Here is a 17,361-nt window from a genome sequence, read left to right as displayed (position 1 = left end):
AAGCTGACACCTGCAATACCTATTAAGACAAGTAGTATCTTCCAACCCCATGATGTCCATAGACCCCAGAGCGATCCTGTGAGGGACCATGACCCGTTGTCTCTGTGAATTTCTGAGGCAAGGTTGTGTAAATTTTGTATTGCTGAGTAGACAGTGGGGCATTATGAGGTGTTTAAACACAGCAGCGGCTGCCGATGATGTGACAGGCGCCACCCCAATCAGCCAAGATGATGTCTAAAACCACCCAATTTTGAAGAGCAACGAGCCTCGTAGCCTGAAGCTCGACTGTAATATTTGTCAGTATACCTGCAGTAGCAATAATAACTAGATTACTCTGGCCAGACGTGGAATATTGCGGCTATTGAACATGGGACCCCAGAACGGCAGGATGCCCTTCATTATGTCGGTAAACTGCTGCAGGTAAGTATCTGTTTGATCAATATTGTCTGGATTGATAACACTCTTAACCCGGGAAACTGGGACATCCCAACACAGCAATCAATGAGTTTTGTGGTAGTTGGATGGAGCTATAGATACTAGGGGAAGGAGGTAATAAAAGTAGCATCACCCAGACCATCCCTCAGAGAGCCACACATAGCCACGAGCACCACAAACAATATAAACATTGGGTGGCGGGATCAGTGGTGGACTCTTGGGCTTTCTCATTATGGAAGTGTGTGTTGCATCTACTGTCCCCCACCTCTATGTCCCCTGTCCCTTGAACACAGAAGGGAGCGGGTACATCTACCACTACGCGGGGTATGGGCTTATCTTCAGTGATGTTGCGGGCTTGGAAGGATTGGTAATATTCAGATACATTGCACTGCGAAAAGCTTTCTCTATCCATCCCTATTCTGTTTACCTGTCTACCTCTAATTACTGCTGTGAGGCAAGAACTCAAAAACACTCGTTACAAAATATAATTCTTTTAAAAAGCTGGGATGCAGCATGTGGGTGACTGTTCATCTTCTTTGAGTCAATGGGGATGGATCTTGACTGTCCAAGGTTGGTGAGAAGTTTTCAAGAAAGTCTTGGGACTGGTATAGTACAGGAAATTGGACCTGACTTTAGATAAGGTTGATAGAGCAAATAATCCTTCAAAGATTATGTTGGTCATTAATTGAATTAGCAAGACTAGGTATACTAGATTCAGTACATTTTGGGTGATTAGTAATTGAGCAGGCCCTGCTGATTTATTTCACCCCCTTGCATCTTTTATCTTGTTAAATCTTTAAGGCACTAAGGGGCTTATTTATGGCTTTTGTGGTACAGGCAGCACATCAGGTCACCTTGCTGTGATTTCCTGTGCCACAGAGAAAGGGTAGGAAAGCACCATATGTCGTGTATTTCTATAGGTTCTGAATCGATCCCCCTATTCCTGACCCTATTCTGGTTAAACTACCTAGCTAGTTAACTAACAGTCAGCCCATGAGGCAAGAAAACCCCCATGATGCAGATACCGTTATCTGACGCAGTCACACTACGGCACAGGAACGTGTTATCTGATTAGGTCATAACGCTTGAGATCTAATTAGACAAGCGACATTCCTCCAGCCCCTGATAAGGCATACGACGTTCTCATAACAAATCAAACCTATGACAACCTGGATAATCCGTGCGGCCATTGTTTTGATTTCACAGAGAACTTTAGTAAAGAATGTGCTAACGAGCAAGTCGTATGACATCTTTATTGACGTACCTATGTCCATCCTTACGTCAATCCCGGCACCTTTAAGGTATAAATATTGCCGACCTTGCCCTATGCAAACACACGCGTGGTGACAAGACGGAGCAGCCATACTTGCCGAAGCCGAGAGCAGAAGCAGACCCCGCAGGCAACAGCCCTGCCTTCCTGACGCGCTGAGAGACGCGCTGCTATCTCAAGCCGAGAGACCCAGCACCGGCGCTTCTGGGCAGCCCTCGCAGGCAGCCTGGAATATCGAGAGCAGAGAAAGAGATACCATTCCTCATTCATCCTAAATTCCAGGTACAGAACTGAATAACCCCTCACAGAGAATTCTTTAGTTATTCACTTGGCAAAAACAAACTTAACTTAAACTGTAACTTTCTATTCCCGCCCACGCATTAGACTTAGGTCAGGTACACGGGGTAGGCGTATTTAGAAACACCAGTTGAGTACGTTTAGTCAAATGTATATGTGTATGTAAATATATTTTAATCATTTTAAACATCATATGGCTCAGAAACCATATCAATGTTTTTACAGTATTATTTTATACTATTGCTTCTAATTTATGCACTTTACTTAACAATAAGTATTGCAATAATATCGATCCATTTCTCTTGTACGAGAAAAGAGACTGATCAATAAATAATACCTTTTATTGAACACGCCCGTCTCTTCCTTTTCTCTACATTCTGATGAGACTAAGAATGCACGTACTGACTGAGTAAAATAATTGCCTTGTGCTCACACGACTCTTGAGATTGACTCTTGATTAGGGGAGAGCAAAGTTGTCATGTTCTATGGTTGTCAGAAACTAAATCCCTTCTTGTCTAATCAGGGGAGTTAATCCTTCCTTGAACATTCGAGAAAGTTTCTAGCGAACTCTGAGCTTAGCTGGCAAACCCAAAAATTAAGTCTAGTATCGACAGTAGTAGACCTAGTTAACGTCTGGCCTAGGCCTTTACTGCTGTAGGTACTATTCCAATGCGCAGAGCCTATTGGGAAAATAGGAGCTACACTACATGGCGCCCAACGCGTTTGGAAAGGGCGATAAAACTAACGTAAGACATTTAGAGTAACTCAGTCGTGCTTTCTCACTCAGACCCCTTTTCCCAAATACTCCAAAGACGTCTGGAGTGGGTGAAAGGTTATTATATCCTCCAAAACCTTGCAGGAGGGAACTCCTATGTATGGTTCTTGGTCTAGTCAACGTTGAAGGATAAAACAGTTCCAGAATATTGTGCATCTAATCTCTGTTTCCATAAAGAAACCTGATCTGCAAATAAAAATATTACCATCCTGTCAGTAAAATGGGAGACAGTGATGGAGAAAGAGAGGCAATTAGATTAGCTACTGAAATAGCAGATGCTGATGCTACCATGCAAACAGCAGACCCGGATATAATACTCATCCAGGTCGCCAAAAGGAGATCTATAACCTTAAAACTTATAGAAAATGGACTGACACCTAGAGGTGGCACAGTCATATTCGTAATTGAGGCACACGAATATCGGCAGACAGAGGTATACTATACATGGATACATTTTCCAGCAGCAAATGCTGTAACAAAGTACTTCCACTATTACAAAGTAGAGGAACCTCCTGAAACGTACACTCCTTTCGAGGAGGTGGAAGTACCACTCAAATTCCAAGAGCATTTGCTCTTATTTGATGGCGCCCTAATACATAACAATCACATTACAAGGCTCGGTCCTTTAGGAAGACCAGGAGCAACGTGGCCGGTCTTAGCCGGATACACACCACATCCAGACATCGAAAGAATGCCTGCAGCAGAGCTATTAATACAGCTAAAACAACTACTAAAAATTCACAGACAATTAGTTCAGTATGTAATGCGGACTTCAACAATTCAGCCAGCGATTAAACTTCCACAGCTGACCCCTCACCAGGGGAACACAAATAAAATTACACCACAGAACATCCAATCCTGCCTAGGTAAAGTTCCAGCTAAACGGGAACAGATACCATTCTGGTTGGCACAGAAAATTACCCAAATAGAGGCGGTGTTTCCTGACACCACCCCGCTGGAAAAACACAGGATTCTGACTATATGTCTCCCAATGGGAATCGCACCACACATTGAGGACTGTGACACTTGGGGTACAGTCTTTGCTTCCATCTATACAAAAACGCACGGTGTTCCATCCATTTCGGTAATACCAGATGTGCTAAAACAAATTCAAGATGAATACGGTCCAGAACCTGCTTTAACTCTTGGTATGAAATTACTGAAAGACTTCAAGCACGTCTCGGCTATATTATTAGCCAACATAAAAGGTGAAGCAGCAAACGTGGCGATCCGCCAGAGGTTAAAAGAGACAGATATAGCAGACCAACCAGCTGAAATTGCCAGAATCATAGAAAAATCCTATGAAGAACTAGGCAGAGATAGTCTAGGTGGAATACCAGTAAAACCGCAACTGACTACAAGTCCAGAAAAAATGTTTTTTAATAATAATAATAATTCACCAAAAAAGAACTGGGATGGAAATAAACAATCCAATCCTAAAGAAAAGAAATTCCAGTCCAGAGGAAGGTCTCCTAGGCGAAGAGAGAAATCTCCAAACCCGAGACAAAGGTCACCCCAGAGGGACCCCTCTGGGAATAGATATAACCTTAGAAATAGGGATAATATTAAAAAACCTGATAGATATCAAGACATTGATACACGTCCCTCTCAATCTTTCCAGAATTCCTCGCAGAAATCGGAAAGAAGAGGACGATCAGAAGAGCACGCCAAGTCCAAAGACAAGGAACCTGCTCAACTGAAAAAGAAATCACAATTTCCAAAAAAGAAGGTAGCCAGTATCAAGGTAGTTAAAAATGCCGAGAATACTGAGGACACAACTGAAAAACGGAGAGTGGGCTCAGACAATGCTAGACAGCGCAGCAGAGGTGAGCATAGCTCGCAAAGTCCTTATGAATCATCTGGAGACAGTGGACACGAATGAATACCTTCAAGTGGAAACTGCAGATACCAGAGTTAGCAAGCCCCACAAAATATACGAGATAACATTACGTATAGAGGGAGATAAGACTAGGAAAATTAGGGGACTATTTTGGGATAACCTCTCCAAAGGCTATGACATCCTTCTAGCTGAAAAAGACTGGCCACCAGAGTTTGTCAGGGAGTGCCCTCATGGCGAAGAAGTAATTATGCCTGTCTTCTCGAATCAAATACCGATTAATAAAAAATATACACTTGCTAGAAAGTGGGCAGTGGCCTTAGCACCTGCTTTATATAAAAATCATGTAGGATGGGATGAGGATTCTCCTCCTCACAAAGTCCAGTTAAAATCACAACCAACTGCACAAAGGCAGTACCCAATTAAGCAAGAAGCTAAAAAACAAGTAAATGAAATACTAGATCAGCTAGAATACCAGGGGGTGATTGAAACTTGCACCTCACAAATGAACAATCCTTTGTTTCCGGTCGCCAAACCAGACAACTCATATCGTCTAGTTTTGGATTACCGACACCTTAACACATGTTGCAAAACCTTTGCAGTGCAAAACTCACACAGTGCTGCACTAATGAATAACATAGTGCGCAAAAAATACAAAACAACCTTGGACATCTCCAATGGATTCTTTTGTCAAAACATAGCACCAGAGAGCAGATATTTAACAGCTTTCTCAGTAAATGGCACTCAAAAACAATTCTGTCGGTTAGCCCAGGGGTACAAGAACAGCCCGGGGGTATTCTCAGCGAGAGTAACAGAATTACTACAACTATATGATGATGAAGCATTATCTTATGTCGATGACATTTACTTAACAGATGATGACTTGGAGACTCACTTGAAAAGAGTGAACACCATAATACTTGGTTTCGCTGCAGAGGGTTACAAATTCAACTTCAAAAAGTCCAGAATTGCCCATCTGACGGTCCTATTCTTAGGATATGAGTTATCAAGTGAAGGTAAAAGCCTGGCAGACAATTTCCTAGAGAAATGTGCCGTAATCCAAGCTCCTAAAACACTAAAAAACCTACAGTCAATTCTAGGCTTCCTAAATTTCGGAAGAACATATATTGCAAATTACGCAGAAAGGGTCAAACCCCTTTATGATCTAATTAAACCAGACTTTAAAAGATCCAGTTGGACTCAAGCACACACAGAAATTTTGAGATCCTTACAAACAGACATGCTAATTAAAACAAAATTAGAAACCCGTGATAATACACGCAACCTTGTGATCCGAGTCATCCCAGGGAGATGCGGATTCACATACCTAACCTCTAATGAGGGAGATAAGGTACCAATTGCATTCAAATCACACTTGTACACTAAGGCTGAAATGAAATTTAGCCCAACGGAAATAATTCTTACAGCAACACAGACAGCTATAGCAAAAGAACGAGCCCTGGCACAAGGTAAACGAATAGTAATCGTGACACCAATACCAGCCTTAGAGGCGGTAACAAAGGCAAGCATTCCAAATGCTAAAGCACTCCATCCAAGATGGATACAATGGGCTAACTCTCTTGCTGCAACAGACGTGGTGTACGAATTTGATCCTTACTTAAAAACACAAGAATTTCTCCAATATGAATTTGAATGTCCTCCGCCAACCGAAATTCTGCCTCTAGAGCACTACGGCTGTATAATATATACAGACGGATCAGCACAACCCGCAGTAGGGGGTAAACAAGCTTACAGTGCTGCGTGCGCGATTGTTAAAGGTCGTTGGCACGAAGGGAAATTTAAACCAACCCTCACTAAAACACAATCTCTAGGAGATTGCACAGCTCAGCGAGCTGAACTACTAGCATTCAAGATGGCGCTTGAAAATACCGATCGAGAATTCCCCACACTTATAGTGTGCGATTCGTATTATTGCGTTCAGTCTTATAATGAATACTTGCAGATCTGGCTTCAGAACGGTTTCAAGGATGCGAAAGGTGGCACAATCAAGCATAAAATGCTCTGGGAACAAGTAGCTCTTTTACAAAAAGAACTACCAAAGACTCACGTGATACATACACTGAGTCATCAACGTGATGGCGTTCACGTTGCAGGGAATTCATTGGCTGATGAGGCCGCGAAAGCAGCTGTGCAAACGGCTTCCGTAGCAGCCGTCACCCGGTCAAAAACAAAAATAGACAGCGAAATATTACAAGCTGTCAGCGCTTCAGAAAAGGATTCGATAGAACCACTCCCTAAAGGCTTTCCAGTAAAATACTCATACATAACTGATGAAAACAATGTTCCTTTTGCTCGAATCCCTGGAGTGGGGGATAGGGCAATTCCAAACATGGAACACAGATTAGGACTAATAATAGCGGCACACGAAGGGCTTGCTTCTACCCATGCTGGCGTCTCAGCCACAGTATCATTATTAAAACAGAGATACTGGTGGCCACAAATGAGAAGACAAACAAGGAACTATGTTCTAGCATGTGAAATATGTCAAAAAATGAAAGTATCAACTGTGAGACGTCCAGCACAGACGCCCCTTCTAATCTCGGATAAACCATTAGCATGTGTTTATCTAGACCACTGCGGTCCCTTACAAAGGGATGGTAACTATAAATATATCTTGGTCGCAGTGGACTCATGCACGAGATTCATATGGATGTGGCCCCAGCGAACGGCTGACGCCAGAACTGTTATAAAAGATTTGCGGGTCTTTATCGGCACATACGCAATTGGCATTCTGCATTCGGACAATGGTCCTGCTTTTAGCTCTCGGGCTTATAAGGAGGCCATGGTCAGCATGGGCGTGCAATTGCGGTACTCTTGTCCATTTCACCCTGAGGGGAACGGAATTGTTGAAAGAAAAAACCGTGACATAAAGCAATCTATAACGGCAAAGGTATTAGGTTCGGGAGCTGGGTGGGTCAAACATCTAATAAGTGTCCAACGTAGTCTAAATAACTTGCCAAGAAATTCTCTGAAGGGATTCAGTCCGTACGAATTATTATTCGGAACTAGGATGTTGATCTCTGACCTTGATAGTCAGACTTCAGTGGTAATAGAAAAAACCTTTGATGTCAAAGACCGTTTGGCTATTTTGCAGGACTTAAACAAAACAAGAAAAGACCTGAGCAACATACAGTTGAAACAACAGCCAACGACCACTGAAGATTCACCACCTGTCCCAGCAAGACCTGTCTGGATTCCAAAAGTCGGGGATCTAGTCAGGGAGAAGATCGCGGTAAAGAAGGAATTTGGGCCTTCTTACAGAAAAGCAGTTCCTGTCTTGTCTGTCAACGGGACAAGATCAGTTGTACTACCGCCACTTGCTGGAAAAAAGGAGAACCGAGTTGTATCCATCGACCTGGTAAAACCACAACATGTGGCCGATAACAAACAGTAGGCCAAGTGGACTCCCAATAAGTAGCAGAACACCAAGGTTTGCTACCAGTACAGAGGTCCTAACAAAGAGGCTCATCACATTCGAAACGCCTAAAGAAGAACAACAAGGACTATGCAACAATGCAATAGAACTCAGACCTCTGAAAACCCAAATAAAGACATTTAGCAGAGACACACCAATCTACAATGAAGTTCCAAGTGAAAATGCAAGAAACAAAAATCCTGAACCAATTGGAACAATTGACAGAACTGCATCTGGTTACTTCATCAACTTCGATGATTCCTCTGAAGGTTTCAGCGAACAAAAGACACAGCCATCATCAAAATCCTTTAAAGACAAAGCTAAAGAACTTTTGAAACAACTGAAAGAAACATATCTGATTTCTCCATGGATTGAATTTTGGGTGGGTTTTGGTGCATTTATCCTCATACTTTGGCTCATCATGGTATTTACCTTGGGACGCTTTATTGAGGGAAAATATGCTAAAATGGACACAGCAAGTCAGAACATCAACTTGGTCCTCAAACCACACACATCTTCACACGTCAAGAAACGAGAACTTTCTTCAGAACTTTCTTCAGCCAACTTCACAGCAATTCCAATACCTGGTGGGGTAGCCTGGGACAACACTGACTATGAAATTTATGGTCCGGTCGAGATCCTGAAATATCCACACCAAATCAAGATCTCCTTGAGTGATTTTGCAAAACCAAACTCATTTGCTGATGATTGGGACTTTGAAAGTATAAATAATATGATGTCTGACTTAGTAATGTCTGCTAAATTTACAAAACATGATTATTTGCAGGGTTCTACAAATTATGATAGTATGTATTGCTATAACCATTATGGTAACCATTTCTTGCATAAATCTGCACAACCTAGAAATGTTTTAAATTATAATCAATGGGAACATTGTGCTACACCTCCAAAAGGGAGCTCTAGAACCGTTTATGACAAATATTCATATTTTTCAGGTTTTAACATAACTAATGCTGAAACATTTTATTACAAATTGTCAAACAAGACAGGGATGAAAACCATGATAACCAACACAAAATTGATTTATTCTGATTCGTTCTTTGAAAAAATGAATACTTTTGGATTTGATTATTGGGACAAAAATGTTGATTTGAAAAGTGTTTGGGGTACAAAAGAATGGCAAGTACAGGGTTTAGAAGCTTTGTTTAGAGCCTGCATGATCCCAGAACAAATGATATTTTTAAATGACACTGTTCAACAAACCACCTGTCTTGGCTTAGCCAAAATCAAAGATTTAAATAACCTGTCTATTCCAAAGCCAACAATGTTTAGCAATAGCTCTGAAACAGATGAAGAAATAGACATAAACCATATACTTAACCAAAACAGAACACATCCTGATTGGAAACAATGGTTGATCTGGCCCACAGATACAAATAACTGTCAAGATAGATTCCTGAATAAAACACAGGGTTTCAAAATGACCAGGCCAGACCCTAGATATCCCCAAAGACATCACCCAGGGATAATAACAACCTACAGTGTGGGCAAATTATGCCTTCAATGGCTACAAACTTCCACACTGCCTGAAATTAAGCAACACCTAACTTTACTTACTGATGGTGCTGACTTGCGTGATTTCATACTGGGACCACGCAAACAGCGTCATAAGCGTTTCATAGCAGCCTCTGTATATGCAGCATACAATGAGGCCTGGAAGGTTACTCAAATTGAGACAGCAGAGAGAATACGTGAAATTGATCGTATTAATTTGGAAAAATCACTTTCTATAGTGGACAATGGGTTAATGACTCTGTCCTCCAGAATTTTTTCATTGGACAGCATTGTGTCTTCAGCAATCGATATATTATCGCAAGACTTACTGTTATTACAACATGGACAGTCACAATTGCGTTCTATTGTACAGCTTGGCTGGACGTTACAAAATCTGCGTTCAGGCTACGTGCCTTGGCGTTTAATCAACACAACGTCACTATTCCAAATCTTTAACCTTACTGATAGACAAATCGGTATGGCGCAGAAGGGTGCTGATTATACAATCTTGAGCATTGAAAAACTAGAAAGATTACCAATGACAATGTCAGAACGACCTGTCAGTGAATGGATAATCCACGGAATCATAAATATTCCAATCTCAACCTTCAGGTTTCAATACTGCCAAAAATATATACAGGCTGGCATGTACGAGAAATTGGGAAAGGGGTACCTTAAAACAACTTGGAACCTGCCCTATTCACATGCATGTGTCAGTAACAAAGGACAGAAAGTGTTTCTTAGTGGCAACAATTGTGCTATGTCACTAAGCGGCACACTTCTGTGTAATGGTATTAGTTTGCACGGAGCCTGTGAAGGGAATTCATACAACCTTTCATGTCACCAGCAAGGCGCACCTGCAACTGAAATAGAACCATTCTTTCAAAGACTCTATAATGGGAGTTACATTCTTATTGTAGACCGCAGATGTTGTAGTCTTATGCCCGGGACTCCTTATCTCGTCACTACGACGGCGAAGGTCAAGTGCTGTGGACGTTCTTTGTTCCCCAGCTCCTTTCCAGACAGGGAGGCAAGGGCATGGCCCGGTTTGAAAATTACTTCTATTCGAATAGATACTTTAAGCAGAATGAAAACAGTGCTTCTTCAGACGCCTACAAGGCTCACGTCATCTAAAGAAACGTATGATCTACAAGTCGCAAGGACGACTGCAGAGATACATACATTATTATCAACTAATTCCCCCGTACATTTCGCGGAAATCCTGAGCGAAATCTTAAATATTTCTGATACCACTGGGGTCTCAAAGGTATTTAAGACAGTATTTTCGATGGCATTAACACCATTCAAAGCCATACTGGGTATTTTTCCAGATTTCGTCCATTCGATTTTTGGCGGACTTCCCCTGATCCTAGGACTAATTGCAGGAATCCTATTCCTAGTCCTTATTTTCCGTTATGGCAACCCATGTCACAGATCAAACTCTCGCGACAATGGAAGATACGATCCTAGCCATTGGATACCGGGACCGGATATAAAAAATCCTGGGACTCTCCCGGCTTAGAGACCTAAACATGACTTGGTTTCTATCATTTCGACCAATGTGGCAAAGGTGTGTTTTACCTGTACTAAGGTGTCTGCTATGCGGAGAAGAATGCGTGTTAGACACCTGTCTGACGCTACAATCGGATGCGCCGGTGGATGCAGATACACTGTTGGTTCCTACCAAGGTTCACGCACTGTGCTGCCCTCAAAGGCTGCCAATTCTGATGACGGCATTCCTGGAATCTTCACCACTGCGATTGAAGAGTAGTGAAGTTCAAGATGAAAGCAGCATCGAACAGGTACGACCTTCTGTCAGCAATGCAAATCAGAATGTCAATGGAGACAATCATGCGCACGAATGCATGGTTACCCCTATTTCCGACTTAGAGGAACTTTCCCATGAAGCTGTTGACAGTTTTTTCGAAAGCCTGAATGATATGATGTTCTCTCCGGAACAGAAATAGAGACTTTTGGGGAAACTCGCACACGGCGTTCCCTGAATTCGGCCTTCAACTTTAAAAATAAAGTCACATGAACAATTACAATCCAGTTCACGGACAGCAACCTTTTTCAGCAAGCCCTTAAAAAAAATTTCTATATATTTTTTCCCCGGGACACTGATCTTCTGCTTAAAGTAAGAAACTATTCCTAGAGAACTAAGATTTCTATTTTTAGATACTTTATATAGACTTTAGCTGCCCGCTGGTATGTTCACAAAATATATTATGTGATGAAATGGTTTCGACTTTTCTTTCTGTATAGCCATATTAAGAGCCATTTCATGTGTATTTCTCATATACCAACAAGCAATAATGCATAAAATGCGTGCTTACTTTTGCATTTAATTCATAGCTTAAGTGCATACAATATATGACTGCAATTTTTCAGTATATTTGAAAATTTCAAAATGCATTTATGTATTTTGGGGTGGTAAGGTATACACTATACTCTATAGTATGTTGTACTATGTTATACTATGCATAGATTAGTAGATATGACCATAGTTAGCGTGGAGTGGGTGTCGTGTATTTCTAAAGGTTCTGAATCGATCCCCCTATTCCTGACCCTATTCTGGTTAAACTACCTAGCTAGTTAACTAACAGTCAGCCCATGAGGCAAGAAAACCCCCATGATGCAGATACCGTTATCTGACGCAGTCACACTACGGCACAGGAACGTGTTATCTGATTAGGTCATAACGCTTGAGATCTAATTAGACAAGCGACATTCCTCCAGCCCCTGATAAGGCATACGACGTTCTCATAACAAATCAAACCTATGACAACCTGGATAATCCGTGCGGCCATTGTTTTGATTTCACAGAGAACTTTAGTAAAGAAAGTGCTAACGAGCAAGTCGTATGACATCTTTATTGACGTACCTATGTCCATCCTTACGTCAATCCCGGCACCTTTAAGGTATAAATATTGCCGACCTTGCCCTATGCATACACACGCGTGGTGACAAGACGGAGCAGCCATACTTGCCGAAGCCGAGAGCAGAAGCAGACCCCGCAGGCAACAGCCCCGCCTTCCTGACGCGCTGAGAGACGCGCTGCTATCTCAAGCCGAGAGACCCAGCACCGGCGCTTCTGGGCAGCCCTCGCAGGCAGCCTGGAATATCGAGAGCAGAGAAAGAGATACCATTCCTCATTCATCCTAAATTCCAGGTACAGAACTGAATAACCCCTCACAGAGAATTCTTTAGTTATTCACTTGGCAAAAACAAACTTAACTTAAACTGTAACTTTCTATTCCCGCCCACGCATTAGACTTAGGTCAGGTACACGGGGTAGGCGTATTTAGAAACACCAGTTGAGTACGTTTAGTCAAATGTATATGTGTATGTAAATATATTTTAATCATTTTAAACATCATATGGCTCAGAAACCATATCAATGTTTTTACAGTATTATTTTATACTATTGCTTCTAATGTATGCACTTTACTTAACAATAAGTATTGCAATAATATCGATCCATTTCTCTTGTACGAGAAAAGAGACTGATCAATAAATAACACCTTTTATTGAACACGCCCGTCTCTTCCTTTTCTCTACATTCTGATGAGACTAAGAATGCACGTACTGACTGAGTAAAATAATTGCCTTGTGCTCACACGATTCTTGAGATTGACTCTTGATTAGGGGAGAGCAAAGTTGTCATGTTCTATGGTTGTCAGAAACTAAATCCCTTCTTGTCTAATCAGGGGAGTTAATCCTTCCTTGAACATTCGAGAAAGTTTCTAGCGAACTCTGAGCTTAGCTGGCAAACCCAAAAATTAAGTCTAGTATCGACAGTAGTAGACCTAGTTAACGTCTGGCCTAGGCCTTTACTGCTGTAGGTACTATTCCAATGCGCAGAGCCTATTGGGAAAATAGGAGCTACACTACACATATTTATCCAATACAGTGCATTCCTGTCCTTATCCCTTGAACTAGTGCCATTTTGGCAGCCGAACGCCAACACATGCACCCTTGCACCATGGTGTAAGGGTGCCTGTGTTGTAGGCAAGATTGTTTTGTGAAGGAAGGGGCACTTTGCTGCACAAAAACAGTCCTGAGAGGCTTTTTTCTCTTTGTATGTGTGCTGCAGAGTGCAACACTCATAGAAAGAGAAATAAACTAGGAGAAATCAAGATATTTCTCCTTGGTACGCCTCTCCTGTGAAGGTGCATTTCCAGTTTAACCAGTTTTTGTAAATTTGGGAATGGGTCAAAATCTTTAGATGTTGCGTGGGAACACCCGAGCAACACCCATGTGCATGCCTCCCTGATGCAGAGTAATGCAATGCGGCAGTTTTTGCTACTCGAAATTCATGAAGCTTTGCACGGCTAAATCAATCTCATTTTACATTAGCTTCGCTCTTGCACCACGGTGGTGCAAGAGTGAATCAAAGGGGTTCATACATATTTCCCTAAATCTTTACTAAAATGAACTTGGTCTGTAATTTTGAGCTTTGGAACATTTTTGCTGATACTTCTTTTTTATGACACACCTAACATTAATGTTTAAATTAAACATAAAAGCATTGCTTTAAGGTAAAAAAACTTGTTGTTTTCACTTGGAAAACTAGGACAAGATTTAATATCCAAAGCTGGACTTAAGGTGTAGCTCAGTTGGATCCATGGCCATGCTCAACTAAGCTTAAACCATTGTATAAATATTTTCTATAAAAATATATATTTATCTGAACGTTTATGTGTTTTATTTATTTCTTACAAAGGATTTGCACTTTCATTTCTAGTCTTTTTATAACAATTTTGTCATTATTTGAATGTTAATTTAATAAAAGAGAAATGTGGTTCCATTTCCATATAAATATTTTGCTCACAGATTGCAAAGAGGTAGAATCACGCCATTTGGTCCCAGGAGATGTCATCCTATTACCTGGAAAGAAGCTTTACCTTCCATGTGATGCCATACTCATTAATGGGAGCTGTAGTGTCAACGAGGGCACGCTTACAGGTAATATGCTGATTAGGGAATCATTGCAGATACTGTATTATTGAGGGCATGACTACAAGTATCCAAGTGAATAGGTAATAATAATAATAAAAACCTTTTATATAGCCCCTAGTTACACTAGGGAAACAGTGTGTCCCCGCGCTTTTTGAACAAGGACTGTGTTGATGGTCGTAAACTGGGGGAGACATTTATGGAGGGAAACTGAAAAGAGGCTCATACTTTCGGGAACAGGTGGGTTTTTAATTTTTGACGAAAGATTTTTTCTGAAGGTTCCATTCTGAGCTCAGAGGGAAGTGAATTCCATTGTTTGCTGGCCAGGTATTTGAAGGATCAACCCCCCATGCGTGCCCGAAAGATTCTGGGCACTTGGAATAGCATACATCCCTGAGATCTTAAGAGTCGTCTGGGTTGATACTTGGTCAGTAATTTTTGAAGGTATTTTGGTCCTTTTCCTTGTGCGATACGGTGAGTCATACACATTGTTTTGAATGTAATGCGCTCACGTATAGGGAGCCAGTGAAGAGTGGCTAGAGCAATTTTCCCTGACGATCTTCTTGATAGATTGAGTGCCAGGCGGGCAGCTGCGTTTTGGACACATTGCAAACGCTGAAGACCTTTTTTACTCAAGCCCATGTACAGTGAGTTACTGTAATCAAGGTGGGGTGTTACTAGAGCATGGATTAGGGTTTTCCTATTTGTAGCAGGAATGGAATCCAGAGTTTTACGTATGGTTTTAAGTATTCCGTAGCATTTGCCAGCAATCCCCCTAGTGTGGTGTTTGCGGGATAGAGTAGAATCTAGTCTGACTCCTAGGTTTTTCACCTGTTCAGATTGCTTTGGTATAGCACCCAGTTCAAGTGGCCACCATGCAGACGACCAGATTGATGGAGTTTTCCCCAACACAAGGAGCTCTGTTTTATTTGCATTGAGGCATAGGTAGCCGTATTGTCAAGTACCAGATCTTTAAAAATTGCATTTTAATGCGGAAATTCCCAATCATTCTCCAATGTTTAAATCATTTTTAATGCATCTATATTTGTCAGGACAGTATCTTTATGCTTCTGTTAAAATATAAAAAACCAATCACTTCATTACAGTAAAGCTAATAGCAAGTATGAATTCCAGTACATGGCAGACTTGTGCATATGGACATCAGAACATCTTATATCTAACAATGTTACACATTCTGTGGATTGGTGGTATGCTAGGTGCTTCTCATTGTTTTGCAAAGGGTACAAAAACAGTAGATTCAGTTTACATCAATCCAGACCATGCTCCTAAAATATATTTATTGAATAGCCAATCCCAAATAAAATGTCTAAATACTCTAGTGTTTCTTTGCCACAAAGTGGCTTCTAGCAGTTTTGACGAGGAGACCAGCATCACAGGGTATGGAAAAAAGGTGATATGCAGTACTCTGTCTAACATTATAATAATTGTTCCCTTAGGTGAGAGTGTGCCGGTTAAAAAGATCCCCCTGCCAAACATCAACAACTCAGTTCCATGGAAAATCCATAGTGAAGAGGATTACAAAAAACACATCTTGTTCTGTGGGACTGAGCTCATACAGTCAAAACCATCAAGGATGGAACCAGCAAAAGCAGTTGTACTTCAGACTGGTGAGTTCATACAGTTTATTAACATTCCTTCATCCATATTGCTATAAAAGACTACTACTGAATGTCACTAGACATTTTAGGTTTGTTTAGAAAGAAAAGGTATACAATGGATACTAAAGCAATCAAAACATGTTTGCTAAAATTTAAAGTCATCTACTCCATAAAGGTATGGAACATTTACTTCATTTTTTACTGTATGGGTGAATAAGTAGCTGGGTGAGTGGGTGCTTGGTTAAGGGAGGGGGTGTGTGAATGGCTGTATTGGAGAGTAAGTGTATGTGTGAATGACTGTATGGGTGAGTGCATGAGCAGATGTGTGAGTGCTTGTATGGATGTGTGAATGGCTATATAAGTGGTTTATGGTCATGTGAGTGAGTGTGCGAGTGCTTGTATGGGTGAGTGAGTGGCAGTGGTGAAAGTCTGTATGGGTGAGTGAGTGGGTGAGTGACTGTGTAGGTAAATAAGAGGGTATGCTAGTAGCTGTGTATATGAGTGTGTGGCTGTGTGAGTGGCTGTACGAGTGGCTGTATGAGTGAGTGGCTGGTCTTATGAGTGGCTGTGTGGGTGAGGAGCGGATGTGTGTGTACTGATATGTGTTTGTGAATGGGTATATGAGTGTTTGTGAGGCTATGTGATTGGACGTGCAAGAGGGTGTATGTGGGTGTGAGTAGATTTGTGAGTGGTTCTGTATATGATGACATCAGTGATGTAATTTGATATGTCATCAGTGATGTCATCAGTGGTGTCACTGACCATGTAATCAGTGATGAAATATTTGAGGTCATAAACAGTGGATTGCGGGTGCGTAAGATATAGTAAGCTCAGGTAACTATAACAGCTGAATTTTTATGGTTTTATACAAGTAAAATCTGAGCTATAATGTCCCTGTAAGATTTTTTTAGTGATTTTCCAAGTTTTTCTTAATTCCATTTCCTAACTATAAAGTCCCACTGACCTTTGATTTTTTCAGTGAATTTCTAAGGTTTTTCAAATCCTATATCTTAACTATAACGGGGCCGATTCACAGAACTAATTTAAGACAAAATCCTAAACGTACTACTTTTGGTATTCACAGAAGTTAGGATTTTGTCTTAAGTTTGTCTTAAGACAGACTTAAGACAGACTTAAGACAAAATCCTAACTTAAGTCTGTCTTAAGTCTGTCTTAAGACAAAATCCTAACTTCTGTGAATACCAAAAGTAGTAAGTT

The 17,361-nt window shown here is 41.1% G+C and overlaps 1 protein-coding gene across 1 annotated transcript in view; it reads left to right on the top strand.

Moving 5' to 3' along the window:
• The window catches only part of LOC144792094 (putative cation-transporting ATPase 13A4), a 506,631-nt gene that overhangs the window by 176,208 nt on the left and 313,062 nt on the right, over window positions 1–17,361 (top strand). Inside the window, 2 exon segments of the mRNA XM_078666960.1 lie at window positions 14,402–14,533; window positions 15,982–16,152. Of these exon segments, the coding sequence (XP_078523086.1) occupies window positions 14,402–14,533; window positions 15,982–16,152 (303 nt within the window).

Source organism: Lissotriton helveticus, chromosome 11, assembly GCF_964261635.1.
Source record: "Lissotriton helveticus chromosome 11, aLisHel1.1, whole genome shotgun sequence".
Classification (NCBI taxonomy): Eukaryota; Metazoa; Chordata; class Amphibia; order Caudata; family Salamandridae; genus Lissotriton; species Lissotriton helveticus.
This window is presented reverse-complemented; position numbering and strand designations above follow the sequence as displayed.